The sequence below is a fragment of the Pantherophis guttatus genome, chromosome 3, assembly GCF_059756535.1.
Source record: "Pantherophis guttatus breed Tessera chromosome 3, ASM5975653v1, whole genome shotgun sequence".
NCBI lineage: Eukaryota > Metazoa > Chordata > Lepidosauria > Squamata > Colubridae > Pantherophis > Pantherophis guttatus.
The window spans coordinates 49,623,484-49,642,324 of record NC_142065.1 but is presented as its reverse complement, the minus strand read 5'-3'; the positions used below and the strand labels follow the sequence as shown (position 1 = coordinate 49,642,324).

Genomic DNA, 18,841 nt, shown 5'->3' with positions numbered 1-18,841 from the left:
TCCCCTCCCCCCCTCCCCTCCCTTTGCACTTCACTCCAGTTTAAATCCTCCATCAATCTAGTCATTCCATGCAACCAAGGAATTGCTGTTCACAAAAGCTTGTGACTTCTAATATAATTTGGAAAGATGCTACCAAAACCTTAATGGATTTTTGCCACCATAAAGTTATACAACTGTCCTACAGTGTGTGTTATTTTCAGCATACCTCGTTCATTCATTTTGAATGGCTGTCCATCTCAAATTCATGATTCTGGGCAACTAATATTATTTAAAATATCTAAAAACCATGTAGCAAAACTATAACATATATAGCAGCTCAGAAAAACCAAACAACATAACCATGATATGGGTTTATTCACATATTTGGGGATTGATGACAAAAACCAGATTTTCAAGACCTTAAAAAAAAAAAACAGTATTGTGGTAAGTCTGATTTCCAGAGGGCAGATGACACAATCAAAAAGCCTCTCTTCTAGGATTCTGCCACATGATACTCCCTGATCAACAGGATCTGGAGCAAGCCTGACCTGTTGGATCTAACATAGCACGCAGATACTGTACAATCATAGGCAGATGGTCCCACAAATAAATCTTGTAGGGCTTTAAAGGCAACAATTAGCACCTTGATTGAATTTGGAAGCATGCTGGGGACCAATGCAGTTCATGAAATCCAGGCTAAAAATTGTGTGTGTGTGTTGAATTGAAATTTATAGGACTAATATGGGTAATGAACACCTACATAATGTACTGGGATTAGGAAGGAGATGCTCCGAAGTTTCTGAAGTGGTGGTTAACTGCAAAATATTTGGCAATTTCAACTTTTAGAGAAGTTCACACTTCTATTTTGTTTCCATTCTCTGTGATCTCCCTGATGAGACTGGTCAAGCAGCTTAATCAACAATTCTTTGGAAAACAACTATGCCTTGATTTTCTTGCTTGGCCAGAGACTGTCTTGTCTATATGCTCTACTCCCACTCACTAGTCCCTGCTATAATCTTGGTTATACTATACTAGTATTGCCTTAAAAGTAACTATTTTTTTTTGAAAGAAATCTATTACTACTGTATTTTGTTTTGCCTAACCTGTACATAAAATTGTGACACAATATTTTTGTGTGAAAACAAACCTGTTTGCGTCCTGTTTTATTGTAATTTGGATTTAGTTTGGTAAAAGTCTACTAGAGCAAACTACTACGTTATGGCAGTAAGTAGGACTTGAGAGCAACAGAAGTTCAGGATGGAGGAGCCCCGCTCGTAAACACAATCAACCCCTCCCTCCATATGCCTCCTATGCAAAAACACGTCTGGAGTACCTGCTGAGCGATTTATCTCCCGTACTTGAGTATCTCTTGCTCGCTGAGATGCCGCGAAAGTAACCTTTTCAAAAAAAAAAAAAGAGACGAGCCACCCCATTCGACAGTTTTAAAAAGAAACGGGGTGTGTCCATCCTCCCTTCTCCAATGGGCTCTTCTTGCTAAACCCCTCCTCTGTCATAAAGTGCCTCTGGGAAGGGGGAAAGGCCGAGTAGATTTGGGAGTTTCTGCGTGTGGCTGGAAACGCGATGGAGTCTTGGAGAGCTGTAGGAGGAGGCGCTCGCCAGGCCAGCAAGAGGCCTGGATCCAGTAGGATCCCATGCAGGTAAGGCGTTTTTGGAGAGAGCGATCTTGAACGCCGTCCTGTCCTTCTCGGCTAGATCGCCTGCAAAGAGGGGCAGGGGGGGGGCGGTCTCGTGCAATGCGCGCTCTAGCGAAGTAGCGCTTTGCACTTTTCTAGTCTGGCTTAGCGGGCAACCTTTGCGCAGGCCAGAGAGATTGAGGTTTAGGCGCTATTAAGGAACCGGCTGGTGTGTATTGAAAATGACTCCGCAACACTCTTGCTGTATTGTATCGGGCCCGGCCGCTGAGCGATTCCTTCGCCAGCTGGAAGCAAACTTTTTCTCGCTTTTGTTTCTGCTTGCATCATTTCCCGCCGAGCGTCGCGCCCGGGGTGGCGTGCGCGCGCAGGCTGCGGTTCCACCGGGTTTGCTTCTACGGCCTGCCCGATTCTGTTTGCAGAGGCGGCGTGAGAAAGGGGGGAATGCCTTGCTGCTTTCTTATGATCTCTGACATGAAGTTATTTTTTTTCAAAGGCGCGGCCTTATTTTTTAAAAACGAGGTCCCGAAGTGTATAAAGAGACGCCTTTTTGGTTCTAGGAAGCACCCACACGAAAATGGAGGGCCTCTTCCTGTATTCCTTGTACTTGAAATGGAAAGCGTACATGGTAGCTAAAGCCACATTTGGCTTTAATTAAAAGTTAGGCGGGAATCGCCCATTTTTATGGGTGCATATGTAGGTGGCTGCTGTGTTAGTAACTTGTTAGTGATAGTGGCCTCTTAGCCTGGAGAGTTTGAGAAATACCAGCTAGGCTTGCAGTGGCGGATTAAGGCTCCCTGATGTCCTAAGCACAAGATGTTTTAGTTTAGTTTTATTTTATTTTTTTACAAATCTTCATTGGTTTTTTATTTCTCAACTTTGTGGTGCCTCCTTTGGGCCTGGTGCCCTAAGCACGTGCTTAGTCTGCTTACCACTATAGGCTTGCCAGTATTTACTCACCCTACCCCCACGGAACAGCAGGAACAAAGAGTTGGAATTGCACTCAACTGCCAAACAACGCCCACTGCTCCTCCTTACATTACCTCGGATCAGCATTCCTACCGATTGGTGAATTTAGTTTCTAGGGATAAGCAAGTTCTTAAAAGGGGAAAGTATCGTAGCTCTTTGCTAGATAATGAAAATTCTTCAAAACCACCACGTACTGATTTCAGTTACAACCACCTATTTTCAATACATATTAGCATTAACTACGAACAAAAAAGTGTCTGTTTACAGAATAACTTTCCCCAATGTGGGCTTCCTTTAAAGGAACTGAACTTCAGCTCTCATAATTCTTAGCCTAGAGGAAGTAGGGGTGGGGGAAACCACTATTGTTATTCATGTTGGGCATTGTTAATAACAATTGGTTAATTTACAAACGTAAGGCCTGCAATTATATGTGGTATCTTTGTGTAAAGTTCACTGTGCCCATCATGGTGAGCATCATGATCATGTTGCTTTTGATATCTGATTTTGTCTCGAACGGTTTTTGTTTTTTTTAAAACTTGCTATCACTGTCTTTCATTGCTCCCCCCACACAAACACACTTTTTTTTCCTAGGACAATACAGCAGCCAAGTTTGGGAAAGCCTTTTCAGCCTTACAGATCAAATGGGAACAGTTTCCCCTTTGCTTTTGCCAATTTCATTAGAACACAGAGAAGAGATGAGAGTAATTAAGATGGTTGTGTAATATATTAAAAAGCAGGGATAGTTTGGTCCAGATGCTGCAAGCTGTTTTTAGAGCTTGTTGAGGGCCCTTTCCCAAATCTGTATCCTGAACCCTAAAGGACTCTTGTCCTAATTCAGCCAATAAAAAGGCATGGAAAAAATTTGTAAACCATTTTGAGTGCTATATAAACATGTGGAATATAAATTTAATAGCTAAATACTGTTCAACAAAAGCATTTAGGAAGATTTTTGTGTGCAAAGATACACATTTCAGAGATAACCAAATAACTGGTGGAATGAGAATTTGAAATTAAGTTATATATTTGCTTAACTGCATGGTCACCATCTCTAGATTCAAACAAGACTGACAATGGGATTAGGGCCCAAAACTCTGCAGATGGAGGTTTCTGTTCCTTGACCTCTCCTGTAGTCACCCACTTTTCTATGCCTTTTCCCCATTCAAATAATGACAAGAAGTGATACATTTTCTTCCTATATTTGATCCTCTACCAGAATGTCAGTGCTTGGAATTATAGAAATGGAAGAAACCTGAATTCTGTCATTTGGTTTATGTGCAGGAAACAAAAACATCTCTGGCAAATATATGCCCACACTTTGAAGAAATGCCAGCCAGGCGAATACCACATCTTATTGTAATCAACTTTACCATGGAACTGTTCCTTCTATTAGGAAGCTTTTCAAAGCATTCTGTCAGCCCCTCCATATAAACTAGACAGAAAACGCAACCATATGAACTAATTCTACTTCATTGTAAAGCTAAATTAACAGAACCTTGCAAGTTTGAAAGTATAAATCTCCCACCATTTTTTAGCCTGATTAATTTAGACAGATATTTCCTAAATTCTTTTTCAGACTGATAAGCAGCTGTGGGCATTTCCCTCCTTTTTATTGTTTCCTAAGCAGTATACCTTCCCCTTTCAAGGTCATTCCACATAGCAGTAAATATTCAAACAGAATCTAGCTTCCTGTAATTGAATACCTTTCAGATGTCAGAAAATAATTAGGGATTTTGTTGTTTGTGACACTCTTTAGTGTGCGTTGCTCTTTATAATGAAGTTTCTGGATTGGATATCACAAAACCATCAAATACTTTCAAACATATATACATAATTAAAAATAAAAATTTAGATTACGCAATTGGCATTTTTGTTATAGTAAGGCCAAATACTTATTAGAATATTGTTGCTTTAGCCTGCCATTTCCTTGTTTGTGATAAGCTTTTAGTTTACTTGATAGTTGAGTATTCAAATATATTTTTGGTGCAGTAATTTTGGTTCTGAACCAGCAAATCCATATATGTTAAAATATTACGTCTTTCATCTCGGATACTAATTTTCTTTCAACACACTCTTAAGAATTAGAGTGAGTGGCTTTGCTGTGTTTATCAAGTCTATTAAATATAAATAAAGCAATATCCTTTGAATGAATGCTTTTGTGAAATCATCTGTTGGCAGCCAAAAGATGGGAACAGGTCTTCCTGTAAAAGTTTGACCTTGCTGGCTTTCTTGGAACATGAGCTTAAAAATGGCATGTTCCCATATCCTTTTTAAAATTCCAAGTGTAACATTGAAGAATGCTTCATAGGCCTATATTTGGGTAATGGAATCTGGTTTAATCAGGAATTTTATTTATTCTCTACTTATCAGATAATATTCTCCTTGTATTGTCTTTCACTTCATTTTTTTTTCTGTTTTCATTTTACAAACTATTAGAGATGGTGTTTGTGGTAAGAATTACAGATAACCCAAAATGGAGTAAAGGGTTTCTCTCCTCCCTCTGTCCTTCCTAGACTTCTAGTTAATGGAAAGTGGAGGGGAAACAAGACTAAGGTGTGATCTGCAGCAAATTGGAAACTTTTTGTCTTTTCTCCACTTCTTACTGAATGAACCAGTGGTGGGATTCAAATTTTTTTACTACCAGTTCTGCGAGTGTGGCTTGGTGGGTGTGGCAGGAGAAGGATACTGTGAAATCACCATTCCCTCCCCACTCCAGGGGAAGGTTACTGCAAAATCCCCATTTCCTCCTGATCAGCTGGGAGGCAGAGAATAGATGGGGGCAGGGCCAGTCAGAGGTGGTATTTACCGGTTCTCCAAACTACTCAAAATTTCCGCTACCAGTTCTCCAGAACTGGTCAGAACCTGCTGAATACCACCTCTGGAATGAACCATATGTGAATGATGCACATTCATGCCTGACAAAACGTGAGTTGATAGCTATCAGACGTCTGATTTAAATGGGTAGCAATGGGATAAGGATAATTATCCATACTGCTATTATTAAATGCTGGTTGTAATATTTTTACTAAGATACTGGCATCCAGATGGCCCTCTTAAGAATTGAATTCTGATTCACATTTTCTTATTATTCTGCATCTAGGAACTTCGCTCGTGGAGCATGTAGATGGGGTCAGAACTGTCGATTTTCCCATGATAGGAAATCTACCCAGATCTGCAGGTATTTCCAGAATGGATTCTGTTGCTATGGAGACTGTTGCAGGTAAATATTTTTTATATATTAATGGTGTGGAGGATGAAAAAAGAAATTTGTTTTAAACTTAGAACAAACCACCAGGTTTGTTCTGCAAATTCTGCCAAATCCTCCTGGGGCAGCTCTAGTTCACCAGGACTGAAATCTGATTCCTTTGGTTTTCCATGTTTTGATCAAAACAAAACCCAGGGAGAACATGTAGAGCAAGGCTGATATGTGTTACTGTCTTCTCTTTTCCTCATATTAGCTCCCTGCATTCATATCCTTAGCTTTCCACCATCAATCTTCACTGCAGGTACTCTATCTTTCCACCCCTTGCCTTTTCTCCTTGTATTTCTCTGCATCTTACTTTCATCCATGTTTCAGAATACTTTCTCAATTTCTTTTAATTAACAGAACTCAAAAAGGCTTGGCCTATGTTCCACATCAGCCACAAACTTTTAAAATAGTCTTCTAACCCTTGATGCCTTCTAGATGCTTAGATTACTGCTCCCAGCTGACAATGAAATCTATAGAAATATCCTCCAATTTAGCCCTCAGTAAATCTCCAGGCATGTCAATTCTAGATAGGAAATAAAAGATTTGCAAAGCACTAGTACAATTTGCTTAGTGCCATACACGAGAAGGACAGAAGAACAAGTCTTCTCTTGGAAATGTATTCAATATCTGTTAGATCTGTGATACAAGTTCTGATGTAGCATCCAGCTTTTGGTTTTGCTTTTAGTGAACTATTTCAGTTTAGGTTAACTTTCCCAGGATTTTACAATGTTACTGGTTTGAATTTTTCTCTGTTGGCTAATGCTTGACATAGTGAACATTTTTAGATGTTGCATAGCAGCAGGAAATTGATTTTAAATACTTTACTTTAGAAAATTTGAGGGTGGGGATGGGGTAGAGGAAGGTTTCATATTACTTCATATTGCAGATAGTGGGTTAAGATTATAATGGCTTGAAAGTCAAAATAGAAACTTCAGACTTTCCAGTCAACATATTATGGTTTAGCAATCAGATTTTCTTCTGGCTACTTATATTCGGAGTTACAGGGCCTGATTCACATATCATGCTAAGCCTTGCTTTATTGAGCAAGCTAGAATGACCTACTTTGCAGATACTACTAAGCCATGGTTGGCTGACACATCTTGTTAAGTACAAATCATACCTAGCTGATTTTAAAGTATGAATGTGGCTTTTGTAGTCCTTTTTCAAAATGTATGTTAAAGATATATGCTAAAGTATTAAAATGAAATGGAAATGGTACTTGGAATTCCTATTCTGATTTACCTTGTGAATTAGGCAAACGAACAGTCTCTTTAAAAGGAGTTGTTGTCTTATACATAGGGTTAGCATATCATTTATCCCTTGTGCTGAATATTTTGATTTTCAGAGGGCACAGGGTTAGATCCCAATTGTCCAATCCATGCATGGAAACTATGAATTCACAGAAGGCACGAGGATCCAATAGGGGTAAAAAGAGAGAGTAGAAAAGCCCCTTTCAAGTTTGTGTTTCTTCCCCTTCTATCATCTTTGTTGCTCCTTTAGCTTTCCTAGTACTCTGAGCAACTTTGAGAAAGCACTGACCCCTTCTCTAGCAGGAGTATTTCTAAGTACCATTTGGCAATCATTTTGTAGAGCTATAATGATTCCTGCCTGGTTGGTTATGAAAATGCAGTTTCATTTCCTTGAGAGTAAGACAATTTGGACACTATTTAGCATATGATAACATGGCAGAGGAGAAGTAAACATACACACACACACTTCACATAATTATATACAAAATGTATATGGGGCATGGCAATGGCCTCATAATTGGATGTCCAATTCAGCTGTCCAGGCGATCGCCTCTGGCATCTTTGTGCAGATCTTCTGGGGAACCAGAGAATGCACATCATGGGCAATCTTGCACATGTTTAATGTTCAAGACCTAAAATGGACACCTAACATCAAAAACGTCATCAAAAAAGCACAACAAAGAATGTTCTTTCTGCACCAACTCAGGAAGCTCAAACTGCCCAAGGAGCTGCTGATACAGTTCTACAGAGGAATTATTGAGTCTGTCATCTGCAACCCAACAAGACAGATACAGACTTCAGAGAATAATTAGAACTGCAAAAAAAACCCCGATTACTACCAACCTGCCTTCCATTGAGGACCTGTATACTGCACAAGTCAAAAAGAGGGCTGTGAAAATATTTACAGACCCCTCACATCCTGGGCATAAATTGTTTCAACTCCTACCTTCAAAACGAAGCTATAGAGCACTGCACACCAGAACAACTAGACACACGAACAGTTTTTTCCCGAACACCATCACTCTGCTAAACAAATAATTCCCTCAACACTGTCAAACTATTCACTAAGTCTGCATTACTATTACTATTAATCTTCTCATTGTTCCTATCATCCATCTCCCACTTATGACTATGACTGTAACTTGTTGCTGTATCCTTACTATTTATATTTATTGTTTCCTAGTATGATTCGATTGCTTATTTGTACCCTATGACTATCATTAAGTGTTGTACCTTATGATTCTTGACGAATGTATCTTTTCTTTTTATGTACACTGAGAGCATATGCACCAAAGACAAATTCCTTGTGTGTCCAATCACACTTGGCCAATAATGAATTATATTCTATTAATAGTTTGCATATCAGCACCATAATTGCAGCAAGGAGAATTTGGAAGTTATAGTGCAAGGAGAGATATGTTTGATATATGCTCTCAGTGAAATACTACTGTCATTCCACCTCACTTGCTATTCAATATTTCATTAGCTACCAGCATATCTCAGAAGCTCCAGCGTTCAGCACGTGTGGTACAGAGTCTGCCTACCATGGACTGGAAGAAACTGGATTGTTGAGAAACCATCAAAGGTCGGAGCCAGCCATCTTGCCAGAGGCTTCAGTCAGGAGCCGGAGAGGGTCTTGGCATGAGTCTGAGCCAACAGTCTTGGGCATGGGGCAGCTGCAAAGAAACTTTGAAAGCATGAGCATGTCATTTGATGAGGAAGATGAAGACAAGGAAAAAGCCTTTATCCCTAAGCGTCCACCAAACTGGGCTCTCAGCAAAGAATTTGTCCCTAGGGAGACCAGTGCAGGTAGGCTTCCAGCAGAACTATTATATATTTTATTGGAGTGTTCACAGAAGACATCGAATTCCAGTACGAATTTACAGCTTAGCATGTGTAAAAGCATAGTACTTGCGAGATGTTGCATATCTTGGGCTCATCATTTCAGATGATCTTGTGATTCTCTCTGCATTTTCTAGCTCTTTATTATTTGACTGCTAATATACACTTTTCTCTGTCCAAGTATATTCTCAATATCATCATTTCTAACTTGGAGATTCCATTGTTTATGGTCCACTTGAGCCATGAAAGCAGTTCATAGCCATCTTTTGTTTGAAGATCTTCAAACAACCAAAGTTACATGGAAACTACTTTTCTGAGTGACTCTTTTGCTGCAAGAGTCCATTTAAGTGACCACATAATTGGATAACTTTAACAAAGACTTAATCTGCATATCCAGCTTAATATGCATATCCAGCTCTATATTTTGCATTAAAGTAAAAGAGTTAAAGGCCAAGAACTCATATAAACCACCCATCTGAATGGCCATTTAGTCTTTCCACCATCAACATTGTGCAAAAAGTTCTTTTGCTCTTCCTGCTACTTCTTAAAGTCGGTAAGACTTGGGGATGTGATTTTTGTGATTTAGACTCATTTGTAATATTACATAGAATGAGTTAATGCGAAGAGGTTTTCCTGACTTGCTATATTCCTTCTGCGTAGTTTCTAGCTCCCAAGAACTGAAAATTGGTACCACATCCCTGAAGTCAGAAAATGAATCCGCCAAGGAGACTGCTTCTGCTTCTCTCCCCTCAGAAGAGTCAAAGGTAGGTGGGAGAGCTGAAGATCAAGAGAATAGATACTATCATCTAAAAGCATGCTGTTTTTTTTTGAGTATCCTAGGGCAACAATTTTGTTACATATTGGTTGCATATGGAATATATAGACTATTATATTGGGGGGACCAAATGAAGAGCTATTGCTCCCAAGTATTGAGATCTTAAAACATACTTCTTTGACAATTCATTCTAGAGTGCACTGTGTTGATGGGAATAATGTCTCTAGAAATCACTGAACTGAACTTCTTAGCCAGCATGACTGGTGGCTGGAATTAGTATCAATTGTAGAATATCTGCAGGAACCAGTCTTGCCTCACACACACATCCTGTTCCTCTCCTTCAGTCTGCATTTGCGTAAAAACAAGTTCTACAGGCTATGAACAAGTTGCATTAGGCAATCTTAAGAAAGGGAGAAAAACGGAATGGGTAAAGAATAGATCAAAGTGAGGGAAAGAAATAACAATTAAAAAAAAACAAAAACAAATAATGCAGTACAAACTATCTTGGGTTTTTTTTTTTTTACAATTATTCCACATTTCTTTGTGTTAAAGTACATTTATTAAAACAAAGCCTGATTGTGGACTTCCCCTACCCTTATAACTTTTGGTTGGAGTTCATTGAAAATTGCAACAATACAATGAGGGGCAACAGTTTGCAGAAAAAAAGTCATCCTATTGAAGGCTACTGTTCTCTTGTGGTTGCTACTAAATCCCTGGGCATTTAAATATTAACATCTAACTATTTATATAAACTTTGTCTAATCTTGTCCCGATGGTGCTTTTTCAAGAGACAACTGGACTATCTGGACTTTCTTCTCATCCAAGAAACTTCTTCAGCTCTGACTGGATGGTGGGGAATGAACTGTTGAAAGGACTGTGTGGTAGACGGGAGATAGATGATGTCGTATCCCTCCCCCTGTGTTGAGAGAGGGCTGTTCAATTTTGACATAGATGGCCTCAACACAGGGGGAGGAATACAACATCCAGTCTATCATACAGTTCTTTCAACAGTTCAAAGAAGGCTTCACACCCATTTGCACTACTTAGGTGACCACACAGATAAACCTCCAGGTGGCCTCAACTACTCTCTAAAAGAATGCAAATGACCAGCTGTCTGGATGAGAAGTGGAATGTCTTCAAAGAAAAACCAGAAAGTCCAGTTGCCTCTTGAAAAAAGTACCTTTGGGATAACTATGACCTGGATGACTGAGAATCTCCATAGATACTCTGCCTAATCTGTTTGAAGAAGCTTTCTTTCTATGGGCCAGGCAGAACTGCTAGTTAAGATGAGGTATGACTGTATGAGTTTTGTCCCAATCATTCTCCTACGACTCATAATTTTTCTTTTATCTAAAGCTCCAATAAATAGATTATATAGAAAAATGTTCTAAATTTAAACTTGTGAAAAAGCAATACAAAAAAAAAAGGATCGATCTGTTTGGTCTTATTTTGTTCTTAAATGTCCTGATGATCTTTTTTAGGCAGCTGGTAGTTCAGAAGCAGCAACAGAAGCTGCAGTGGAACAGAGCAAGGATGTGGTATGTGGTATCTGCATGGACAAAATATCTCAGAAAATCTTACCCGAGGAACGTCTGTTTGGCATTCTTCCCAACTGTACCCATGCTTATTGTGTGGGCTGCATCAGGAAGTGGCGGAAAAGCCGAGACTTTCACAGTGCAGTGATAAAGTAAGCTTTGCATAGTAATTTCAGGTCTTACATAAATGGAATTTATATGTAGGTTAATATCTATTCTGTTGCCTGGCCAGTGCTATGTACCGTCTAAGCTTGCATTTCCATTGTCTATCATTCATGGTGCATTCCTTTTCCTACCGCACTGAGTGACTTGGAAGAAAAGAGGGATGCACAGGAATTTTGAAATGCCATCATGCTATACACTGGCAAAATAAAACCACAACAGCCCAGAAACAAGCGCTAAAAAGAAAAGGAGATGCTGGACTCTGCAGTGCTTTCCTTAAGTTTTATGGGATGCAGTACTGTATCCCCTCCTCAAGAAGCCCTCTCTGGATCCGGCTGTTTTGGCTAACTATCGTCCAGTCTCCAACCTTCGCTTCGTTGCGAAGGTTGTTGAGAGTGTGGTGGCGCAACAGCTTCCCCGGTACCTGGATGAAACTGTCTATCTAGACCCGCTCCAGTCCGGCTTCCGGCCTGGGCACAGCACGGAAACGGCATTGGTCGCATTGGTGGATGATCTCTGGAGGGCCCGGGATAGGGGCTGCTCCTCTATCCTGGTCCTGTTAGACCTCTCAGCGGCTTTTGATACCATCGACCATGGTATCATGTTGCACCGGTTGGCGGGGTTGGGGGTGGGAGGCACCGTTCTGCGGTGGTTCTCCTCCTACCTCTCTGACCGGTCGCAATCTGTGTTGACAGGGGGGCAGCGGTCGACCCCGAGGCACCTTGCTTGTGGGGTGCCACAAGGGTCGGTCCTCTCGCCCCTTCTGTTCAACATTTATGTAAAGCCGCTGGGTGAGATCATCCGTGGCTTCGGGGTGGAGTTCCATCAGTACGCTGATGACACCCAGCTGTACATCTCCACCCCAGGCCACCCCAATGATGCCCTTGAAGTGATGTCCCAGTGCCTGGAGGCCGTGCGGGCCTGGATGGGGAGAAACAGGCTCCGACTCAACCCCTCCAAGACCGAGTGGCTATGGCTTCCGGCGTCCCGATATAGCCAGCTGATGCCATCGCTGGCTATTGGGGGTGAATCACTCGCCCCCACGGAGAGGGCTCGTAACTTGGGCGTCCTCCTGGATGCACGGCTGTCTTTGGAAGATCATTTGATGGCCGTGGCCAGGGGGGCTTTCTATCAGGTTCGCCTGATACGCCAGTTGCGCCCCTTTCTAGATCGGGACTCCCTACGCACAGTCACTCAGGCACTCGTCATTTCCCGCCTGGACTACTGTAACGCTCTCTACATGGGGCTCCCCCTGGGGTGCACCCGGAGGCTCCAGCTGGTCCAGAACGCAGCCGCGCGGGGGATTATGGGGGCGACGAGGCGCTCCCATGTGACACCTCCTGCGCGAGCTGCACTGGCTCCCGGTGGTCTTCCGGGTGCACTTCAAGGTGTTGGTGACCACCTTTAAAGCGCTCCATGGCTTAGGGCCGGGGTACTTACGAGACCGCCTTCTGCCACCAATAGCCTCCCACCGGCCAGTGCGCTCACACAGAGTCGGCCTCCTCAGGGTGCCGTCCGCCAGATAATGTCGGCTGGCGACCCCCAGGGGGAGAGCCTTCTCTGTGGTGGCACCCACCCTCTGGAACAACCTCCCCCCAGAGTTACGTACAATAACAGACCTCCGGATTTTTCGTCGGGCCCTGAAAACCCATTTATTTCAACTAGCTGGGTTGGCTTGAGTCAAATTTTAAACTGATTTTAAATTGGAATTGTTTTAATCACGGCCAAAAGATTTAATTATTTTAATCAGTTTTTAGATTTTGTATGTTTTGTATGTATGTCTTGTTTTTATTTTCGGCTGTTCACCGCCCTGAGTCCTATATTGGAGAAGGGCGGTATAGAAATTTAAACAAATAAATAAATAAATAAATATTCAGGAAGAAGAGTAAGTCCTCCATAAGAATGATGATGTTAGATGTAGACCTTATGATGCCCATGATATGCAAGGGCCTTATGGCCAGAGAGGCATAATACAAATCATCACTGTTTTTGGTCATAAAAACGTACGTATAATGTTGGTTCCACAAATTATATCTTGAATGTGTGAAAATAATGTATAGCATATGCCAGGAAGACTGAACTCTAATGACATGACGATAAATCATCAAACATGAGGATAAAATAATAATTCAATTCAATGCACCCTCAACAGCAAGTATAATTGTACTAGTTAGGACAAACACTCAGAACCGTCTTTGCCAACCACATTAGCCCATCCCACTCAGTCAGGTAGGGAAGGTATGTTGTGGATCCTGTCAGTTAAAGAATTCCAACTGAAAGGGCCTGGGAAGAGAATCTCTGTAATTTCTCCTGCCTTTTTAAACATTCTTCCAACCACCCCAGAGGTGAAACAGAACAATACTTGGTTCTGTCATCTCAGTTGGGGCTCACAGAGGAGCATGCAGCTATGGGGCTGGTTAGTGCCCTGAAAGGCTCACCCTGCCTTTTAATTAACTTTCAATGTAAATATTACCATTGCCTCTTATTTTAAATTTTTGTATTCCAATTTTTATGTTTTTAACATTTTGCTTGCATGTCGCCCAGAATCTCCCTTGTGAGGGAGTTGGGGTTTTCCTAAATATTTTTATTTTTCATATTTCTGAATCGCCCATCTCGAAGATGGGCAGTGTACAATAAAATGTTAAAATATAAAACAGCATGTATCAAAGTTAAACATTTTGTATGCAACAGTGATTAACTACTATTAAAATTAGTTAAAAGGCAAAGGGAGGTCTACCAGGGGTCCATGGCTATGCGTTCCTCTGGGCTCCTCATGGGAGGCTGCACACAGCCATATTTTAACTCCTTTTCGAAAAGCCAGAAGAATGGGTGCCTGTTTCATCTCCAGAGGAAGAATATTCCACAGGGTGAGGGCAACGGTAGAGAAAGTTCTCTTTCTAGAGCCCGCCAATTGGAGTTCTTTAACTGACCGGTGAGATGGGATGGGATGAAGACAATTCTATAGGTAAGCGGGCCCCATGCCATGTAGGACTTTTATAGGTCACAATCAACACCTTGAATTGGACCTGGAAGCAAACTGGTGTTAAGTATAGTTTGCAGAGTTGAGGTGTTGCATGCCCTTCTTTGGGTGCCTAAAATTGTCTGTATGGCTGCATTTTGTACCAGCTGAAGCTTCTGGATACTTTTTAAGGGCAGCCCCGTGTAGCCTGTGTTGCGATAGTCCAAACTGGAGATTACCAGGGTATGAGTGATTGAACAGACAGCCCCCCTGTCCAGGAAAGGGAATAACTGGTGCACAACATGAAGCTGAGCAAAGGCCCTCCTAGCCACCCCTATACCTGCTCTTCAAGCAGGAACCATGAGTCCAGGAGGAGCCCCGGGTTATGCATTAGAGAATACAGGCTTGTCTAAAATCAAAGATGATGAACTCCTTGATAGAGAGGGCCCACCCATAGTGATCTTATCTGTTCGGCCCAAGTCTGTTGTTTTTCCAGGCTCCCACAGTTGTCTGGCACTGCAAAAGAACAACCATTGCATCACTCACTTAACCAGGGACTGAGATATATTGCATAATTGGATAACATCAGTGCACTGGTGATACCTCATCCCAGGATAAATAAATTTGCTGCTGCTTCACTGTTAAGGATAGCAATGCAAATTAAAATTCTGAAGACACCTGCTCTTGTTTAAATCTACATGGTTTTTAATACTTAAGATTGGATTACAATGACAGATGAATTGTCTACTGCATCTTTATCATTGTATTCAATTTCCAGAGGTTGCCCAGAGTGCAGAGTCACGTCAACTTACTTTATTCCCAATAAATACTGGGTTTCTGATACAGAAGAGAAGGAAAAACTGATTGAGAAGTTCAAGGCACGGACTAGGTAAGTAGTTATCTGTCTGATGAGTTACGTGATGTTGATGCTTGAGGTTCAGATAGTTGGAGGCCTTGTGATTTTGAGTTATTGTTTGGCTTTTTATTCCAGCTATCCTTACAATCTTTTATGCTGCTTTGAAATCATGTTAATTTTGTTGTTGTTAGCTGTCTAGAGCAGTGATGGAGCACGTATGACTGACTGGTCATTTAAAAGCTCAAGACATTGTGGCTTACCTTAGAAAAGTGAATTGGGATGGAGTTCCTCCTGAATTTCCCTAAAATGGGTACTATAGAGAAGGTTTCATGTACTATATATACATACATGTAACATTCCTGTCACTGTTAAAAAATGTTGCCTTATGGCAGTGACTCCAATCCTGCCTGTTGTCTTTCCTGAGAAGTGCAGTGATCTGTTGCAGTGATTAAGATGCTGGATTAGGTAGGAGCAGGAAAACCTGAGTTTTATTCTTGCTGTAGGCACAAAAGCCAATTGCATAACCTTGAGCCGATCACTCCCACTCGGCCTTGGGAAGAAAACAATGGCTAAATGCTTCCAAAAATGCTTAGAAAATTGCAGTGTATTTTTCCAGGAATCAGGTCTGGCTCGGTGAAAAAAAACAACTTTTCTTATACAAAAATTATTTAATTTTTTTTAAAACCCTAGGACAACACTCAGCTTCAAAAAACTGTGATTCAATTGTTAAGTTACTGGACTGGAATTGTAAAGACCCAGGGTCAAATTCAACTCAGCTCTGTAATCTTGTTAGATAATTTTGGGTCAATCACTATGATTTAAGTCACCCCTCTCACACAAGATGTACCAAAATCTTTGGTATTTGTATAAAATTGTGAGAGGAAGTGCTATGTAGAGAAAATATCATGCCTACATTTTCAATGCATGTAGTCCTTGATTTACAACCACAATTGAGCCCAGAATTTATGTTCTAAGTGAGAAATGTATAAAGTGAGTTTTGCCTCATTTTACAACTTTTTTGCCACATTTGTTAAGCGAATCACTACAGTTGCTAAATTAGTAACATGGTTGTGAATTTGGCTTCCCCATAGACTTTTGCTTGTCAGAAGGTCTTGAAAGGGGATACTGTGCACACTGCATACTGTGATAATTAAGAAACCAGTTGCCAAGCAATTGAATTTTGATCATGTGATCATGGGGATGCTGCAACAGTCATAAGTGTGAAAAATGGTTATGTCACTTTTTTCAGCGCTGTTGTAAACTTCAAACAGTCACTAAAACAAACAGTTGTAAATCAAGGACTACCTGTATTCCCAGCTATCACATATTTGTAAGCTATAGCTTGTGGGAAGTCCAATTACAAATCTAATTCAATTCCTGAGCTCTTTGGCTTTTGACCTCCTGTTTTAATAATTGGGAAGAAATTGTTGATAGGATTATTTTGTAATTAAGAGTGTAACTCGGTGGTTTAGCTGATTATTTATTTATTTATTGGTTGGTTGGTTGGTTGGATTTATATGCCACCCTTCTCCGGACGCTTACAGGGCGGCTTACAATGCTTTTAAGCAATAGCCTTCATACTTTTGTATATACCTGCTTAGTAGGGCTTTCGCGCCCCCCCCCCCTTAAGCGGTGTTCTTTTTTGACTTGCATTGTATTGCTTTTGTACCTTGTCTACAAAACATTAATGAAGGGAGACACCTGCTATTGTTCTAATAATTACTTCATTTCTCTTAGCAAAATACGATGCAAATTCTTTGTCCGAAGCAATGGTCACTGTCCGTTTAAATCAGAATGCATCTACCTGCATGAACTTCCTGGTGGCCAGCTTCCTGCTGCAAGGCTGCGACAGAGGCCTAACCGTCGGAATCGGCCACACTTTGTAAGTCAAATTACTTTCATATGGTTGAGATAAAGTGAAACATTTCAGCTATTTGCTGAGCAACAACATATCCATTTCCGAGCTGATTCCAGGCAGTTCTGCTACACAGCCTAGCTCAGTGTGGTACTCTCATAATTCTGAATCTCATTTCAGGCTGGGAATTCTGGAAAATTCAAAGACATCAAGGTGGACAAGGATGCATCATGGAAATATCTTATTTTGACTTCCATAATGTTGCATTAAGCCTTGGGCCAATCTTTGTTACTCCACATATACATTTTGTTTTCCTAAAAGTTGCAGATGAAGTTGGTGCTACTTGAAAAGCATCATTGCCTTAATTTGTCTTTTAAAACTCTGCCAGTATTTTCAATCCTAAACCATTTTCTGGCAGACTGGCGGAGAGATTTTATATCAGTGTGTTATTTATTTTTTTTCTGTCATTTGTCTTCTGTATCACAGGTCTACAATCCATCTCCATCTGAGAGCTCTGATGATGATGATGATGAGGATGACGATGTGGATTTGTGCCTTATTCAGTGGGCTCTTACCTTTGCACTGTTGCACAAAGATACAAACTTTGACTTTTCAGACTATCTCTGGGATTCAAGTGATTCTTCTGATTAGATGATGATGTCCTCTTCAGAGGCCATGTGTAATTGGCTCCAGGAGCAGTGTTGATGAAATGTAAAGTGGTGCCTTGGAGGATGGGTGGGGGATGAAAGATGTCTTTAGTATAATAAGCTTAATGGCTTTTAGTTTTCTGTCAGATGTATTACAATATTTTTACTGTAACCCATAAACTGGGAGAACACAATGCAAGGATTCATTCTATATTGGGAAAGGCCTTCTAATCCACCAGGCAAGATATTCCTATCATCACTGTCAGCACACGATGTACATCTCACCAATTGCACTGCTGTTGCCCTAACCTAGCCTTGCCTTAATTGTTGCATTTTCTGCATTCCCTCCCACCCTTATAGCTGATCGCATATTGGATTCCCCAATGTGTCATATTACAACCTTACAAGTGTTTTATGGAAGGATGCTGGGATCTTCTGATTTTGCATGTATTCTGAAGAAGTCATGTTTTCTGAAGAAGTCACCTGTGGTCATGCTGCTGCTTATTTGTTTCCTCAGGAAAACTGGTTTGCTGAACAATGCTATTTACAGTAGGCAGTATCTGCAACTCACTATTGTATAGCAGTGCTGCTGGATGTCTCTATAGTAGGCCTAATTATGGGGGGTGGGAGGGGCATGGGAGGAAGTATAAATCTTGAAATTTTAGTATTGGTGCAGTGATCAATTAGCACTGGAGGCTTATAATTATAGCTTAAACCCTTATAAAAGGGATTAGTAAGCCCCTACGTATTTTTTAATTCCAGAAATATTGAGATCATGAAATAAAAAGATAAATATGCAAACATTTGTTCTAGTGATTTTTTTATATCACATCAAATGTAGTCTACATCAAAGACCTGTTTTCAAGAAATACAAAACATTCTGTCTTTTAATGTCTCTCCCCCCACTTTGCTGTCTTGTCTTTTTTCTCAATACTAAAATACAGTACGCTGTGTTGAAGTGATGACAAAAAGTAATATTTCATAGTTCTAAAGAGCACTGAAAATGATTTGGAGGAAATGTACCACTTCATTAAAATAGTCTGATTTTTAGTCTGGCTTCCATCAGAACATGAAAAGGTAGTTGCTTTAAGGAGATGATTTACTAAAGGATAA

General features: G+C 40.7%; 1 protein-coding gene across 1 annotated transcript; it reads left to right on the top strand.

Annotated features, from left to right (window-relative positions):
- The first annotated feature begins 1,486 nt into the window (after window positions 1-1,486).
- Window positions 1,487-18,529, top strand: LOC117663952 (putative E3 ubiquitin-protein ligase makorin-1). The gene is made up of 8 exons (XM_034414584.2): window positions 1,487-1,637; window positions 5,698-5,817; window positions 8,584-8,906; window positions 9,600-9,703; window positions 11,196-11,401; window positions 15,149-15,259; window positions 16,964-17,108; window positions 17,568-18,529. The coding sequence occupies exons 1-8, from the start codon at window positions 1,561-1,563 to the stop codon at window positions 17,730-17,732; spliced, it is 1,251 nt and encodes a 416-aa protein (XP_034270475.1). The 5' UTR covers window positions 1,487-1,560; the 3' UTR covers window positions 17,733-18,529.
- The last annotated feature ends 312 nt before the right edge of the window (window positions 18,530-18,841 follow it).

Excerpts from the sequence above, each read along its gene's own strand:
- LOC117663952 (XM_034414584.2), top strand. The coding sequence starts at position 1,561 with ATGGAGTCTTGGAGAGCTGTAGGAGGAGGCGCTCGCCAGGCCAGCAAG. Across the intron at positions 1,638-5,697 it reads TCCAGTAGGATCCCATGCAG|GAACTTCGCTCGTGGAGCAT; the intron begins GTAAGGCGTTTT and ends TTCTGCATCTAG. Across the intron at positions 8,907-9,599 it reads CCCTAGGGAGACCAGTGCAG|TTTCTAGCTCCCAAGAACTG; the intron begins GTAGGCTTCCAG and ends CCTTCTGCGTAG.